The sequence below is a fragment of the Phyllostomus discolor genome, chromosome 7 (assembly GCF_004126475.2).
Source record: "Phyllostomus discolor isolate MPI-MPIP mPhyDis1 chromosome 7, mPhyDis1.pri.v3, whole genome shotgun sequence".
NCBI classification, from domain to species: domain Eukaryota; kingdom Metazoa; phylum Chordata; class Mammalia; order Chiroptera; family Phyllostomidae; genus Phyllostomus; species Phyllostomus discolor.
In genome coordinates, this window is record NC_040909.2 from 7,584,256 (window position 1) to 7,599,356 (window position 15,101).

Sequence of the window (15,101 nt, forward strand, 5' to 3'; positions counted from 1 at the left end):
AGCAGTTTGTCCAGTTAAAATGATGGTCTGTAATTCAGGTCTCCAGAGCTGTTTTCCAGAGTTGAAGTGTGGGGTGATGGGAGTGTCACCTACAGAAACATCGAGAGAGAAATCAGAGCCCCCAGATAGTTCAGTACCAGGCTGATGACAAATCCTCCACATTGAAAAAGCAAAGCTTCAGAAAATCGAGAGAACAACCAGGGCAGTCTCTCTAAGCATCTCTCCAGCTGATTTCCCTTCTTCAACTTTCAGTGGCTCCCATAAGCTGCAGGGTAAAACCGAAATATCTATGCACAGCATTCACAGCCCTTCACAACATGGTCTTAGGCCCCTGTTCTAGCCACACCCCCTGCTCCTCTCCCCTGGAACCCAGGCTAGAAAGATAGCAGTGAACTTGATATGGGAAATGCAAGATGATCCAAAGGGTGCATAAAAAATACTAAGTAGTTATTTAAGTCCTTTTAATGCATCTCCCTCCCTCTTTCTCTTCTTTATCTTCACCTGAGGATATGTTTTATTGATTTGAGAGAGAAACATGGATCGATTGCCTACTGTATGAACCCCAACTGCAGATCGAACCCTCAACCTCTTGGTGTAGGGGACAACACTCCAACCTACTGAACTACCCGGCCAGGGCAGCACATGTTTTATAATGTGCATTACATTTGTAAAACAGCAAGTATCTTTAACTTACAAATAAACCTATGTTGGAAGTACATGCTCCACACTCCTACCCTTCTCTGTTGAGATAGAGACGCACAATAAAGAAAGTTTGGGACTAAAGCTCTACAGAGCTCTGTAATACTTTTGCTCTGTTTGGATTTTTCTTCTTCCTTTCAACTGTTGACAAACTCCTACTCATCAGTCAGGACCCCAATGCCATTTGCTCTGGAAGGCTTCCCTGACTGCCTCATGTGGAGTGAGAGCTGGCGGCCTCCTTCCTTCCCCTCTCACTGCCACACTGTGTTTTCACTAGTGTACGTGCAACCCGGCACTCACACCCTCCAAGCCGCTGGCTGGCCTCCAGAGGAAAGGAACCGGATGGGGTTAGAAAATGCCAGACCTTTTTCTCCTCAATCTTCCCCAGAAAACCTTCCTGATGTTTCCAGGCTTTTAAGCATGGCTCTGCCTCACTGGGGGCACAGTGCCCTTTTCATTCAAACTTGTGTTTGTGGTTTACGCGGCTGTCTCCCCTATTTCTGGGAGGACTGAGAGGGCGGGGCTGGGCCCCAGTCCTCTCCCGCTGCGTGTGTACACAACACACAGGAACACCTGTTCGGTGAATGAATGAATGAATGAATGTGGTTCATTTAGCTGATACTGAAGGAGAGGGAGACTTTTATTCAGTTTATACATCGCAAAACTTTGGAAACCAGCTATTTACTGATAACTAGGGCATCTGCGCTCTGCTTCCAATTTACCATGCTCCTCGGTACCCTGGGGACGCTACTTCTCACTAGGCCTCAATTTCTTTAAAAAGAGAAAGACGGACTTAAAAGTAACCTGTGTCCTCTTAGATCTCACCATACTTGTATAAAGTTCTGGCCCCTTTCCTACTTCCTTCACTGTTCCAAATGCTCAGCAGCTTATCTCATCTGGATTTCAGGTGTCCAAGTCCCGCTCCACGTTTGAGATTCCGACAACCACCGACCCACTTCCGACGCTCCGTATGGTGTCCCCGGGCAAAGCTGGGAAAACACCTATCTGCGCTTCGCGATCGACTAGGCTCACCTGACCGCGTCTGCCCTGTTCATTGCTGTACCCGCAGGGGCCCGGGTCCGTGCCGGGCACAGCTGGTCAGGGGAGTGCGTCAAAGAGGTGGCTGTACATCTGGCAGCTTCTCAGCGCCGCAGGGACGGCGCCGCCACCCTCGGGCGCCAAGCCAGCGTCACAGGACCCTGGCCCAGGCAGCACCTCCCTCCCCACCCCGAACTGTTCACTAGGGTACCGCTGTGGCGACACCTCCGAGCCACACTCTGTCGCGGCCGGGAGTAGCGGAAAAACAATGGCCGACCCGGAAGTGAGAGAGGCCCCACTTCCGGACGCTCCAGGAACCCGGAAGTCGGGGCGTTGAAGGTGGGCTCGCCGGGGCGATTTGTTCTCGGGCCAATCACGCCACCCCGACGGAAGCAGGGAGGGGAAGCGATTGAAACCTCATTCTGCAATTGGGCTCTCAGACTATTAAAGGTCTGGGCAACCGGAGTCTCCCTAGCTCCACTCCTTCCCCTCTGGGTTCTCTTGGGAAAGACACCCAAACATCTGAAAATGCAGAGCATAGCGTGTGCCTCTTGGGGCTATGAGCAGTGAAATGGCTAATAAGATTAAGTTTTTTTTATTCTCAGAGCTTTTGATGCTCAAGTGGTTGGCTTCATTTCTGTAATGAAATGAGTGTTTAGACTTTATAGGTACCACCATAGCCACCACGGTGGGTCTGATGTACCATGACTAGGTTGGGTCTCAGTGGAGGAAACATGCTTCATGATGCCTCCCACATAGCACCTTGGGACACCTGCATTTGGACCAAAGACAATCCCAGAAGGCCTGAGGGAACGAACACTACCCTGGCCTCTCTTGGACACTATCACACTAGCCTTGGTACAGAGCTAACAACAGGTAACCCAAATGCTACATACCTAAAGCAGAACTCACATCTACCCTCGATTCTGAAGCTCAACAAACGTTCCCACCCCTGTAAAAGGCACTGTCATTCACCTTGAGGCCCAAACTAGAATTCTGGATGTCATGCCATGGCCTAGGTGTTCATGGGCAAGTTAAGCCTTTGTGCGGCAGCTTCCTCATCTGTCAAGTAAAGATAATAATAGTACCTAAATAATAGAGTTGATATGAGGACTGAATGAGATAATTTATATATGTGTATATATATATATATATATATATAATCACTTAAAATGGTGCATGGCACATGGTAGGAATTATACGTGTTTTCTAGTATTATGTTTTCTCCCATTTCTTCATCCCCTGTATCCAGATCATCGCCAGGGTCTGCTGAGCCTTTGTCCCATTTGTATGTAACAACAACAACAGAAAATACTTACACCACTTACTGTGCTGCTCTGCACCCTGTATTAAGTCCAGCCTAAGGTGAGAGCACCTGTCAGAAGGGTGTTCCTAGGGGCCTTTTGGATTTACGGAGACCACAAAGAGAGGAGCACAGCCAGGGCTGGAGATTTTCTGTCCCCAAACTGTTTAGGCCTTTTGGCATCATCTGTGTGGACTGTCCCCTTTTAAGCGCTCATGACTCCCTTACCCTAAAAAGAAGGTGGGGCCCTAGACCACACCCCAGCCTCTTCACTGTAATGTGGGTAGGAATCCCTAGCTACTGTGCTTGAATAGTAGATGCGGTCCAGCCCTTGCTAGATAGGAGACTCTCCTATCACCTTCAAAACTTCTACTTGGCCTTCAAGGCATAGCCAAGAAAACCCCTTTTCCAGGAACTCTTCCATGTACCCCATTTCCCCACCTGGATTAGATGTCCCTTCCTTTGTGCTCCTGTGGTGGCCTGGCATGTGCTTGTCAAGGCCCTTATTTGTCACACTGCATTAACACTGCTGACTTGTCCACCGTCGCTGGCCCTCCCAATTTCCTAGAGAGGCCCAGGGCGGTGACGCGCCTGCGCGACCCGCTCCCCAGCGAGACGGCGTAGCGAGTGCCGGCGGCCGGAGGCCCTAGACAAGGTGGTGCGGGAGTCCGTGAGTGGCCGAGTTGGAGAGGGGCGCGTCCGGGACCACTGTGCCACGCCAGTGCGGGAGGGCGATGGCGGGGTAGCGGGGGCCTGCGCGAGGTGGGGCGGTGGCTGGGGCCCGGGGTGGGGTGGGCTGGCCCGCGACCCTGTCCCCGCCGGGCTGTGGGAGGATCTGGGAGTGCTTCGCCCGCCTCCTGGGGCGCCTGGAGAGAATTGGAGCAATGGTTTCCGTGTGTTCTGTATTCTCCCAATTATGCAAACAAAGTGTACGCATTAGGGACGATTAGGTGACGGGGATGAGTGTAAAAAAAGTAAAAGTAGCCGCAATCCTCTGATGTTTTCTTCGAGAGGCTTACTGCTATTTTAAAATTTACTCGTAATTATGGAAACTCGTATACATGTATATGTGTATTTATACGACACGGGATAATATTGTTGCTATTTCTTTTTTTTCTTTTGATGGGGGGCTGTGGGATGAAAGTACTTGTTTTTCAGGAATTCTGTGAGGGTATAGAGGGAGAAATCGATGGACAGCACATCTTTAACCTTTTGAAAATTAAAGTCTTTGAACAGCCCTGGTTGGTGTGGCTCAGTGGATTGAGCGCCGGCCTGCGATCCAAAGAGTTTCTGATTTGATTCCCAGCCAGGGCGCATGCCTGGATTGCAGGTCAGGTCCTCAGTGTGGGGCTCCTGAGAGGCAACCACACATTGAGGTTCCTCTCTCTATCTTTCTTCCACCATTCCCCTCTATCTAAAACAACAACACCAACAAAAACAAAAAATAAAGTCTTTGAAAATATCCTATTTTAATTGCACACACTTTTTACCCACTTTTAATGGTTGTTCTGTGTATTGTTTAATTTTGCCAATATTTCACCTCAAGTGTTCACTGACCTGACACCCTTTCCTAAAATGGATCTCCTGATTGTGGACCAGAGCTGTCCACCTTTACGGGAAGCAAGGGCAAAGGCAGGAGAGCAAAGGCAGGTGCCGGTCTCTGCCGGAGGAAGATTCTGGGCGAAAGCGGCTGCAGCTACCGGCCTTTGATCAAGAGAAGGGTGATGAACGGGAGAGACACGTCCAGGCTCAACTTTGTTCTGGACCGATTTTCAAGGCCCGGCCATCAGTACCCTTGACGGTCAGGTGGGCGATGGCGAGGGGGAAAGCAAGGAGGACAGCAGCGAACAGAGGATTGAGAGGATCTAGACCGGCCACCTGGCCCGGCCTCGAGCACCTGCAGGGAAGATGCCATTGACTGGAGGAGACCTATCCGCCTCCAGCGAGAGCCACCAGTGCCTTCTAGGCTCCGCGCGCCGGGCCAGAAAACTGCCCGCAGGTCTGGGACTGCTTGGTTGCATCCCTCTTCCAAGTGGACTTCACCTCCACCCCAACTGTCACCTCCAGTAAAGGCAGATAACTCCTGAAAGCAAAGGGACAGGGGAGCGGAAGTGGCGTGGCAGAGAGGACCGCCTTGCGCTCTCCACAAAGGACAGAGCAGGAAAGACAGGCGTGGGGAGGTCTAGCATCTCCATATTGTTGCTTTTGAAACATGTAATCCATGCATTTTACTTTTTAATTAATTTCTTTTTTTTTTAAGATTTGATTTATTTATTTTTAGAGAGGGAAGGGAGGGAGAAAGAGAGAGAGAGAAACATCAATGTGCGGTTGCTGGGGGCTGTGGCCTGCAACCTAGGCATGTGCCCTGACTGGGAATCGAACCTGTGACATTTTGTTTCGCAGCCCGCGCTCAATCCACTGAGCTATGCCAGCCAGGGCTGATTACTTAATTTCTTATTGAGGTAAATTGACATATAACATTAAGTTTCAGGTCTTTTACAACATAATGATTCGATATTTGTATATTATTGTTTTTAAAAAGCTTTTGGGTTTTGCACATAACATATGCATAAAAGTGTGTATCATTTTATCCATTTTAAGGTGAAAATTCAGTGGCATTAAATACATGTATAGTGTCACCACTTGAAATTATAATATCTTCAACTTGCACAATGCATTTATTCATATACTGGTTACTTTTGGTGTTAGCATTATGACACGACTAAGACATGTTTTTGTAAGTATAATTAAAAAGAAAACATTTTGTTTGCAGTTTATTTCCTATAGTACACAGTGCACGAGGCTGTAAATGCTCGACTATCAAAAAGAAAGTACTAACTGTTCCACTGTTAGGTTTTCTATGGCTCTAGGTGCCCAGGAAGTAGTAGCATGTAAACAGCCTATAATGGCCGAGAGTTGCGAGGGAGTACAATGTGTACAGTAAACAGAACTTTCCTTATTTTGCAGCTTCTAGCATTTTTACATCAGAAACAACCTGAAAGTGCTTTCTAAGGTGAATTAGGATGGGTTCTACAGGATAGAATTTTTAAAAAGATTTTATTTATTTATTTTTAGAGAGGGAAGGGAGGGAGAAAGAGAGAGAGAGAGAAACATCAATGTGCTGTTGCTGGGGGCTGTGGCCTGCAACCCAGGCATGTGCCCTGACTGGGAATCGAACCTGCGATGCTTTGGTTCTCAGCCCGCGCTCAATCCACTGAGCTACGCCAGCCAGGGCAGGATAGAATTTTTGAGCTTTCACTTTCCCTTTCCTGATCTTAAACCTCCTTTTTTTCCCTGCCTTTTTTATACTTCTTACCACCTGTCACCCTCTCACATGCCATATGTTTTACTTAGTTCATTGTCTGTCTTCCCACTAGCTCCTCAAGGCAGTGCTTCATGTCTGCTGTATTCACTGCTATGATCCTAGTGCCTGGTACATAGTAATTGCTCATTAAATGTTTGTTAAATTTTTGAAAGAATGAATCCCACTTGGAGATAACAATTGTCGGTATTTAATGTCCTGCATTCCCCAGTTAATCCTAAATACAGGGCAGGGCAAAAGTAGGCTTGCAGTTGACAGTATGCAAAACACCGAGTTCATTCTTGTTTCATTTATTAATTATTCCATCATTTTCCACATGAACCACTGTAAACGCACTTTTGCCCCACCTTTTATTTAAGATAGAGATAGATCAGAAAAAACACAGTAAGAACTCAAACTTCTTCCATTCTGAATCACTGCAGACTTCACAGGGGGTTGCTGAACTGCACGGAGTCCCCTTGTCCTCCCACCCAGTTTGCCTTAGGTCACACCTTGTAGAACCCCAGTGCAGCACCAGCAGGAGACATCGACGGGGGTTGGTTCAGTGTGATTGGTGAGACCGCGGCTTTAAGCAGAGTTGTCAGTGGCTGACTGTTGACCCTTGCGTGCCAGGACTCCATCTGGGGTCCCTTGTGTCCTTAGTTGTCATGTTTCCTTACTCTCCTTCCACGTGTGCCCGTTCCCCCACTGTCCTCGTTTTCCATGACGCTGATACTTGGACGTGTTTCGGATTTGTAGTTTTAGGGTGGCCACCCATCTGGTTTTCTGTTCGTTCTCCCCTGTTTGGGTTGAGAATGACATCGAGTCTAATCACTGGTGATATCGACCTCATCCTGTGGTGTCTGCCAGATGTCACACTGTCAAGACAGTGGCTTTGCCTTTGGAATTGGTGAAGTATTTTGGGGAAGATAGCTGGAGACTCTGCATAGGAATGTCCTGCTTCTCCCTGGCTTTCACCAGTCAGCCAGCATTCTTGGTGGATCTGGCCCGCAGCAGTTACTACTACTGCAGTGTTCCAACGGTGACTGGCAATTCTGTGACTCTATCTACTTTGATTGCCTGCAATTCTTTGTGAGGGAGCGTTGGGCCCCCCTCCCCTTTGTTTATCTGTTTGATTAGTTCTATCTGCCTATGACGTTGGATGTGTGATTTTTTTTTTCTTTGGCTTACAATGCAGTGCCATTGTTGTTTATTTGGTTGCCTAATTTGTTCTAGCTTTGGCCATCGGGAGCTCTTTCAGGTTGGCTTGTCTCCCCGTGAGGTGTCCCCATCCCTTTTTGTGTCTTTCCCTGACTTTCTGGCCCCAGAAACTGCTCCTCTGGTGTCTTCTCTGCCCACCCTGGAATCAACCACTTCTCCACGGGCCCTGGTCCTGTGTATTAGAGACTGGTATTTAGGCATCAAGTTTTGGGCACTAGGTTTAAGCTCCTTTCTCAAATGAGGTATTTGTGCAACTGCTATTTTATGATTTTAAACATGTACTGGAAGGGAAGTCTCTCTTTAGTGGTGATTACTGAGAAACTTGTTTGCTTATTATCTGTGTATAGGGTCAACCTATGTACCCTCACACTGGAAGGAAAACCATGAGAATAAGAGACTTTGTAATGAGGATTTTTAAAGGAAAACCAACAAAATTACATTGGGAGTGAGTTAAGAAGGAAAATGACATAAAGAAGAAAATACCTCTGAAAAATGGCCAGGTGATCACTTGGGATTTTCCCCATTTTCCCCAGAGCATTTACTGTCACTGTGGGAATGAGAGTGGGTTAAGGTGCGACTCTTACAGAGAAGAGACCTTATCCAGCTCACCTGGTTTACCATGTGCAGGCTCATGATTGTGATAGGATCTCAGCACGTTAATGAATGAAGCTTTTCCTCTGTCCTCCAAAGCTAGTCGGGACAGGAGTGGATCCTGTCACATCAGGAGACCTGAGCTTACCTGAGCAGGTTCAGCTCATTGATCCCATCTGTTTCCCATGCTCTGGGCCTTTCACTCCGTTTCAAAGGCCCACGAGGTCTTTAGCTATTTATCCATGCTCATGGTTTTGGAGGCTGCACTCTTCTTCTTTTTTTCTTTTTTTTTAAGGTTTATTTTATTCTCATTGAAGAGAGAAGGTGGCTGGGGGGTGGGGGAGAGAAAGGAACATCGATCGGTTGCCTTCTGCACACACCCCGACTGGGGAGTCAAATCCACCACCTAGGTATATGCCCTGACTGGGAATCAAACCATCTACCAGTTTTCAGTTTGACCCCGGACGTTCTACTGCACCCTCCGTGGAAAATTCACAGCACATGCAGGGGAACACCTGGGTGGACGAGGCATGAGCGTCTGTGTGTGTGGAGCTGCCTGGGTCCTCGTGAACCCACTCCGGGGTGCAGCCTTACTGGAGCCAAGGGCAGGGCCCATCCACTCAGAGATTTCTTTTCTCCCTCAGCTCTGTGTGCTTCCCCTGCCCCTGCCCCTCCCCAAGTGGGCAGCTCAGGACACCAAGCAGCAGCAGCTGTGCTTCGGATGGCCGGGCCGCAGGTGAGCTGGGTTCTTTGTGTCCTTCCTGAGTTCCTGAGTCTGTGGCCCAGGAACAGCTGGAGCTCATCTGCGGGGCTCTGGCCCCTGCTGAGACTGCCCCTGTGGCTGCCCTGTCTCCTTGCCTCCCCTGGAGCTGGGGCTGCCTGCTGAGTTCATGGACTGTCTCTTGCCCTGGACTTGTCCTTTCAGATGTGTCATCCCAGCTTCTGCCCTCTCCACCCCTTTGCCCAGCAGGGCCCTTGCCCTGTGCTGTCGGCATCCCTGATGACGCTCTGCCCTTCGGGGGAGGGAGTGTCTCTGAGCGAGGAAGCTTGTCATTGCAGGGGTCTGCAGCGTACGAGCTCCCGTCTGCGGACCACACGGGGAGGAAGTGGACAGGCCGGGCACCGAGTCAGAGAGCCCTGAACCAGAACAGCATGCCAGAGACTTCCTGCAGCGTGGCCTCACCAGGTAATGAGTCTGTGCCCGGGAACCTAGCAGCTGCATCCTTCACATTGTCTTTGCTATATTTCTCTCCTTTTTTGACTTTTCATTATGCAAAGTTGACCACATAGACAGAGCAGAACAGTATAATGACCCTCTCTGTGTTCAGCCTTAATACTTGTGGCCATTCTCTGTACTTCATTCTGAATTGAGCTGGGGTGGTTTATGTAGAGTTTATATTTCTAAGGAATAGAGACCCACTCAAGTGATTTTAAGTAATGAGCCATGTTACTTACAATAAGGCTAAAGGGATGGGAAACTTGTACAAACTGACCAGGTAGACCAGACTTTGGGAAGCAGAGCCTTGTTGAGCCTGGGGAGCCTCAGCAACAAACGGAAATGAATTTTATGCTAGTGTTGTGCTGGGAATGTCACTGAGCTGCTCCCCGCACATCTGTTTTCTTTTTTTAGTGATTGTGGTCATCCTGGGATTAGCTGGGTTCCTTGGCCCAAAGCATGGCTGCCTCAGCTTCCCTGTGAGTGTGGACTGTGGTTTGCTAGTTTCCTGGAAGCAGATGTTCTGGGTCAGCTTCTCTGAAGGACAGGTCTAGGAAAGTAGTCAACTCTGGAGAAGTGGGCTGAGGACTCATTGTGATCTCGGGCAAGGGGCCAGAGAGCTTTAACTTTCCATGCGCTAAAATGGTGTAAAGGCTGTGGTTCTGTTTAAGACAAAACGAACCAAAATTTTTGTGTTGAGATGACTGTGCTACTCTCCCTTTGACTTGCTTTTATATTAAAAAATTCTAGAATTAAAAAGCAAATATTCAACTGTTCAGTTTCCTTATGATTCCAGACTATCGGGACATCAAAGACATATTTTGATTTATATCTGAAATATAAATAACTTGAAGTCACTGAACTCACAGTGGGGAGAACCCTTATGAATGTAGTGAATGTGGGGCGGCCCTTACCAGTCCGGTTCTACAGGGTCTGCAGGGGCCCTGGTCCCAGAGCTCTGCTGTCCCCATCAACACTTCCAAACCCATGGCTTCTCAAAATCTTGTCACTGTCCTGCTGTATCCAAATCACTCCTTTTTTACATTTTTTTCTTATTATACACTCAGTAATGTAAATCTCCCTTCAACTCTCATATTTGTCCACGCTGTTTCTCATATTTAACTTGAGGTGTTTGCTCTCACTGTCTCTCCCCAATGTCTTTGCTGAGAATCGTGGAACTATGTTATGTCATGGTTGGTAAAGATCTTCAGAGATTATCATTTGCAAAGGGCACAGAGCATCGCAGCGACCTCGGGAAGATCAAACAAGCTTTCCATCTGGTTTTTCTCATACCTTTCCATTGCCAACCTCACTTGGTCATGCTGACTCACCATCTGTCTGTCATCATGACTCTTCATCCACCCTCTTCCACCGACCTTCCCCACCTTTGTCTTTCTGTCCATGAACAAAAATTTGAGCTGTTTCTCATTTTCTCTCTTGTTCTCCATGTGTCACCTTGTTCCTTACCCTGTAATGTGAAGGCTTTTTCAGGTACATGGACTCTTGATGATTCTGTTTCCTCAGTAGGACAAGAAGTGAGTAAAAGCTTTTTTTCTTCTTTCTTTTGGCATCAGGTGAGACTAGGACAGAGAAATCTGAGTTGCCTCCAGGGCAGGAAATGCCTGAAGGATATTGACCATCACTTGCTGGGACACCAGGAGGCCTATGTGGGGTGGAACCTGGGGCCCCAGGAGCTGGAATTGCCTGTGAAGATGCCATAGGGCAGCTGGAAGCACAACCCTCAGAGGAGGGAGGGAGCAGCCTGGAAAGCAGTTTCCTAGAAATGACTTGTGAGGATAAAAACAAATCCACAAAAGATGGATGTAAAGAACCTGGGGATCATCAGAATCTGTCTTCCAGGCCTGCAGAACAGTGGGTTGTGAAGTCACAGAAATTCTATCCGTGTGATGAATGTGGCAAAGCTTTCAGTCGGAGCTCACACCTCATTGGCCATCAGAAAATCCACACTGGAGAGAAACCCTATGAGTGTATCGAGTGTGGCAAGACCTTCAGGCAGACCTCTCAGCTCATAGTTCACCAGAGAACCCACACAGGGGAAAAGCCCTATGAATGCAGCAAGTGTGGGAAGACCTACCGGCACAGCTCCCATCTGGTTCAACACCAGAGATACCATGATGGGGAGAAACCGTATACATGCAACACATGTGGAAAAGCCTTCACTCAGAGTTCCCACTTCATTGACCACCAGAGAACCCATACTGGGGAGAAACCTTATGAATGCAGTGACTGTGGGGAGACCTTCATTCAGAGTAAAAGTCTTGTCCGACATCAGGTTCTACACACTGGTGAGAAACCCTACAAGTGTAACGAGTGCGGGAAAGCTTTCTGTTCTAATAGAAATCTTACTGACCATCAGAGAATTCACACTGGGGAGAAGCCTTATGAGTGTTTTGAATGTGGCAGGACCTTCAGTCGGAACAAATGTCTTACCCGACATCAAAGTCTCCACACTGGGGAAAAGCCTTACAAATGCAGGGAGTGTGGGAAAGCCTTCAGTCAGAACTCTCAGCTCGCCGACCATGAGCGAATTCATACTGGAGAAAAGCCTTTTGAATGTAGTGAGTGTGGGAAGGCATTCAGCCTGAGTAAATGTCTTATTCGACATCAGAGGCTTCACACAGGTGAAAAGCCCTATAAATGCAATGAGTGTGGAAAATCCTTCAATCAAAACTCACACCTCATCATACACCAGAGAATTCACACTGGCGAGAAACCTTATGAATGTAGTGAGTGTGGGAAGGTCTTCAGTTACAGCTCCAGTCTGATGGTACATCAGAGAACCCATACTGGGGAGAAACCCTACAAATGTAACAACTGTGGGAAAGCCTTTAGTGACAGCTCACAACTCATTGTGCACCAGAGAGTTCACACTGGCGAGAAACCGTATGAATGTGCTGAGTGTGGGAAAGCCTTCAGTCAGCGTTCCACGTTTAACCACCACCAGCGAACTCACACTGGAGAGAAGCAGTCAGGTGTGGTTCGGTCAGCTTCCTGAGGCCTAAGTTTCCAAGACTGAGAGCAAGGCACTTGGCATTAAGCTTTCTTTGTAAGAAGGGTGTTTACTCTGACCCCCTGCAGGAGCCATTAATGAAAGTGGGCCATCCTGAGTGCTGTCTGCTGGGTCATGAGGGTGGGAGAGTGGGGAACAGTGTGTTCCCTGCCCACCATTGTGGACGGATGGGCTACGCATTTCATGCACTTGAAGGGCTTTCCTTTTGTTTTTATTTTTATTTTTTTTTCTGTTTAAAAATATATTTCATTTCTTTTTTATGCATCCCATAATTGGCTTGTGTGCTTCTGAGGGATAGAAATTATATCTTTGTTTTTCTCCTCCACCACCTTCATTTCTCAGTTTATAGAAAGTCGTCCTCAAGACCTGTTCACTCTCTTTTTTTCTTTTGAATTTTTATGAGTTATTTGGGCCAAACTGACAACATGACAGAAAGAAGATCTCATATGCTCCTTCTTTTCTCTTGTCTTGGCTCTTTCAAAACTTTTATTTTAGTCTAGACCCTCATCACTTGTTCACTATCTAGAAAACCTTTTCTTCTTCCTGTTGCTAATCTCTGCCCCTCATAACCTTTATGATCCAGCTCATCTGTGAAAGACTTCCCTCTTGAAATGCTTCTTCCTTCCCCCTAAACTATTAACATGACTTCAATACTTTGAACTAGACTGAGCTACAATTTACAGTTGTTAAGTTGTCTTGTCAATGATTCACAACCTAATGCATATGTGTATACTTCCACACCCGCTGAATGTGGGTTCTTTGAGGGTGGGTATGACATCTTATTTTTTTCATCCTATAGATAATAATCTGCATGTACTAGTTAAATCAATAATTTAAAAAATTTAACTCTCCAGTGCTTTGGGCAAATTACATGCCCATTCTTAAATTGGGCATGAGCTTTCCTGCCACCTCTTGACCAAAATTTTAAAGATGGCTGCCATAGGATATCATATGCGAAAACCTCACTCTCACATTCTACATGTACCCCTGGGAGACTTTTAAAATTTTTTTCATAACTTCTACTTGAGCCCAAATTTTGAGGACATGCCTGGAACCCCCGGGAGTCTTACTACTGTTATTTTAGCCTGAAAGAGCAATGTCATCTTGTTAATAGGTACTTTTCCCTGCTAACTGACTTTAGGGCTGAACTAGCTGGTTCCATCCTGATGCCTGAGTAAATGAGTGAAGAACTGCCTCAAATTTTAGTGCAAAGAAGATCTGACATTCCTGGCTGTGGCAGAAATGATTGAAAATCCCAGTTTAGCCGTAGCTGGTGTGGCTCAGTGGATCGAGTTGCCAGCCTGTGGATGAAGTGTCGCCATTCAATTCCCTGCAAGGGCACATGCCTGGGTTTCGGGCCAGGTCCCCAGGTGGGGGTGTGTGAGAGAGGCAACTAGTCAAGAGATGTTTTTCTCCCACATTGATGCTTCTCTCTCTCTCTTTCTCCCTCCTTTTCTTTCTCTCTAAAAAAATAAATAAATAAAATATTAAAAAGAATAAAATCCCAGTTAGAAGCATTCTTGGAAGTTTGTATTCACATGATTCAGTTTGTTTAAAGATAATAGACTTAAACTTATCTGATTTCCTTATCAACTAGTTCTGTGTCCCGCAACTGCCATCTAAATTTAGGGTGAGATGTGTACCCTTCTTTATTGTCATGTTCTGGACCATCTTTCATTCCCAGGTGTGTGAGAGGCAAGAATCTTTCCAGAGGATTTCCTCTCCTTCTGCAGTCATATATAAAACAGAATCCTGAACAACTTTTTTTCTCCTCGCAGTAGGGATCCAGTGCTGGGAGACCTTTGTCTCTGGTGTTCACCCACTTCCTCTTAGCAGAACAATAGGATTGACAATGGGAGGAAGGGGGAGGAGGAAGTTAGAGGTACGATGTTAGGTATGTACCCTGGAGGGAGGAGTTTTTGTGAACTGTGATTTATGTCTCAGAGACAAGAAGGAGGAAAGGGAACGAAGGTGAGGCTCTAGAAAATCAGAATTTAATGTGATTCTGGGGAAGGCGTCTCAGATACAGAGAATGTTTATCGTGGGGGTCAAAAGAAAAAGATGTGAAACTAGCTTCATTTGGCATGTTAAATTACCTGGGCCGCATAATGAAATAAAAAATAATAATAAACCTTAGGTTATATGTGCGTGAACAAGTGTTACTCATATAGGTAATCTACAAATTGAAGTTCATAAAAATTTGTTGGTATTGGCATTGTCTAGTTGTTAAATTATTGTATGCCACCAAAATAACTAAATATTCTTATAAATGAACTCATCATTTTTAACCATGGCCCTTTTTAAAATCTTTTAGTCACTTACAGACGGTTGCTATGGTAAACTGATTTTCAGAGAGCTTAATGAAAACGACTCTGATAAGTAGCCTGGAATACAGGATTTAGATAAGTTTAATATCACTTTACCTACACCAGTAAGGGTTTCCAAAACTCGAATGGAAAAACTGGATTCCCGCAGAGCAAAAATAAATGACTTGGGATTAAATGAACTGACGAGAATGTTATAAATTTTTGTTTGAAACACGCTAGTTCTTTAATGTTTTGTTTCCAGGCTTAAGAAAATCTTTTTCTGTTTTATCTTAGGCTATATATGACTTATAGCAGCTTGGTAAATTATACCTTTGTAAACAGAATTAAAACATTTATGTTTTTCTCCTTATCTCTTCCCTTTGGAATTGCGAAAC

At 46.4% G+C, this 15,101-nt stretch overlaps 1 protein-coding gene across 2 annotated transcripts; it reads left to right on the plus strand.

Annotated features, from left to right (window-relative positions):
* The first annotated feature begins 8,559 nt into the window (after positions 1-8,559).
* LOC114501747 (zinc finger protein with KRAB and SCAN domains 7-like) lies at positions 8,560-15,101 on the plus strand. 2 transcript variants are annotated; one of them, XM_028518503.2, is made up of 3 exons: positions 8,560-8,889; positions 9,213-9,339; positions 10,944-15,101. In XM_028518503.2, the coding sequence occupies exon 3, from the start codon at positions 11,153-11,155 to the stop codon at positions 12,383-12,385; it is 1,233 nt and encodes a 410-aa protein (XP_028374304.1). In that variant the 5' UTR covers positions 8,560-8,889; positions 9,213-9,339; positions 10,944-11,152; the 3' UTR covers positions 12,386-15,101. The 2 variants fall into 2 exon arrangements, with proteins under 2 accessions (XP_028374304.1, XP_035886340.1); XM_036030447.1 differs by lacking the exon at positions 8,560-8,889 and having other exon boundaries at positions 8,896-9,339; positions 10,944-13,749.

Bases quoted from the DNA above. Each gene is read 5' to 3' on its own strand.
- LOC114501747 (XM_028518503.2), top strand. From the start codon at position 11,153: ATGACTTGTGAGGATAAAAACAAATCCACAAAAGATGGATGTAAAGAA.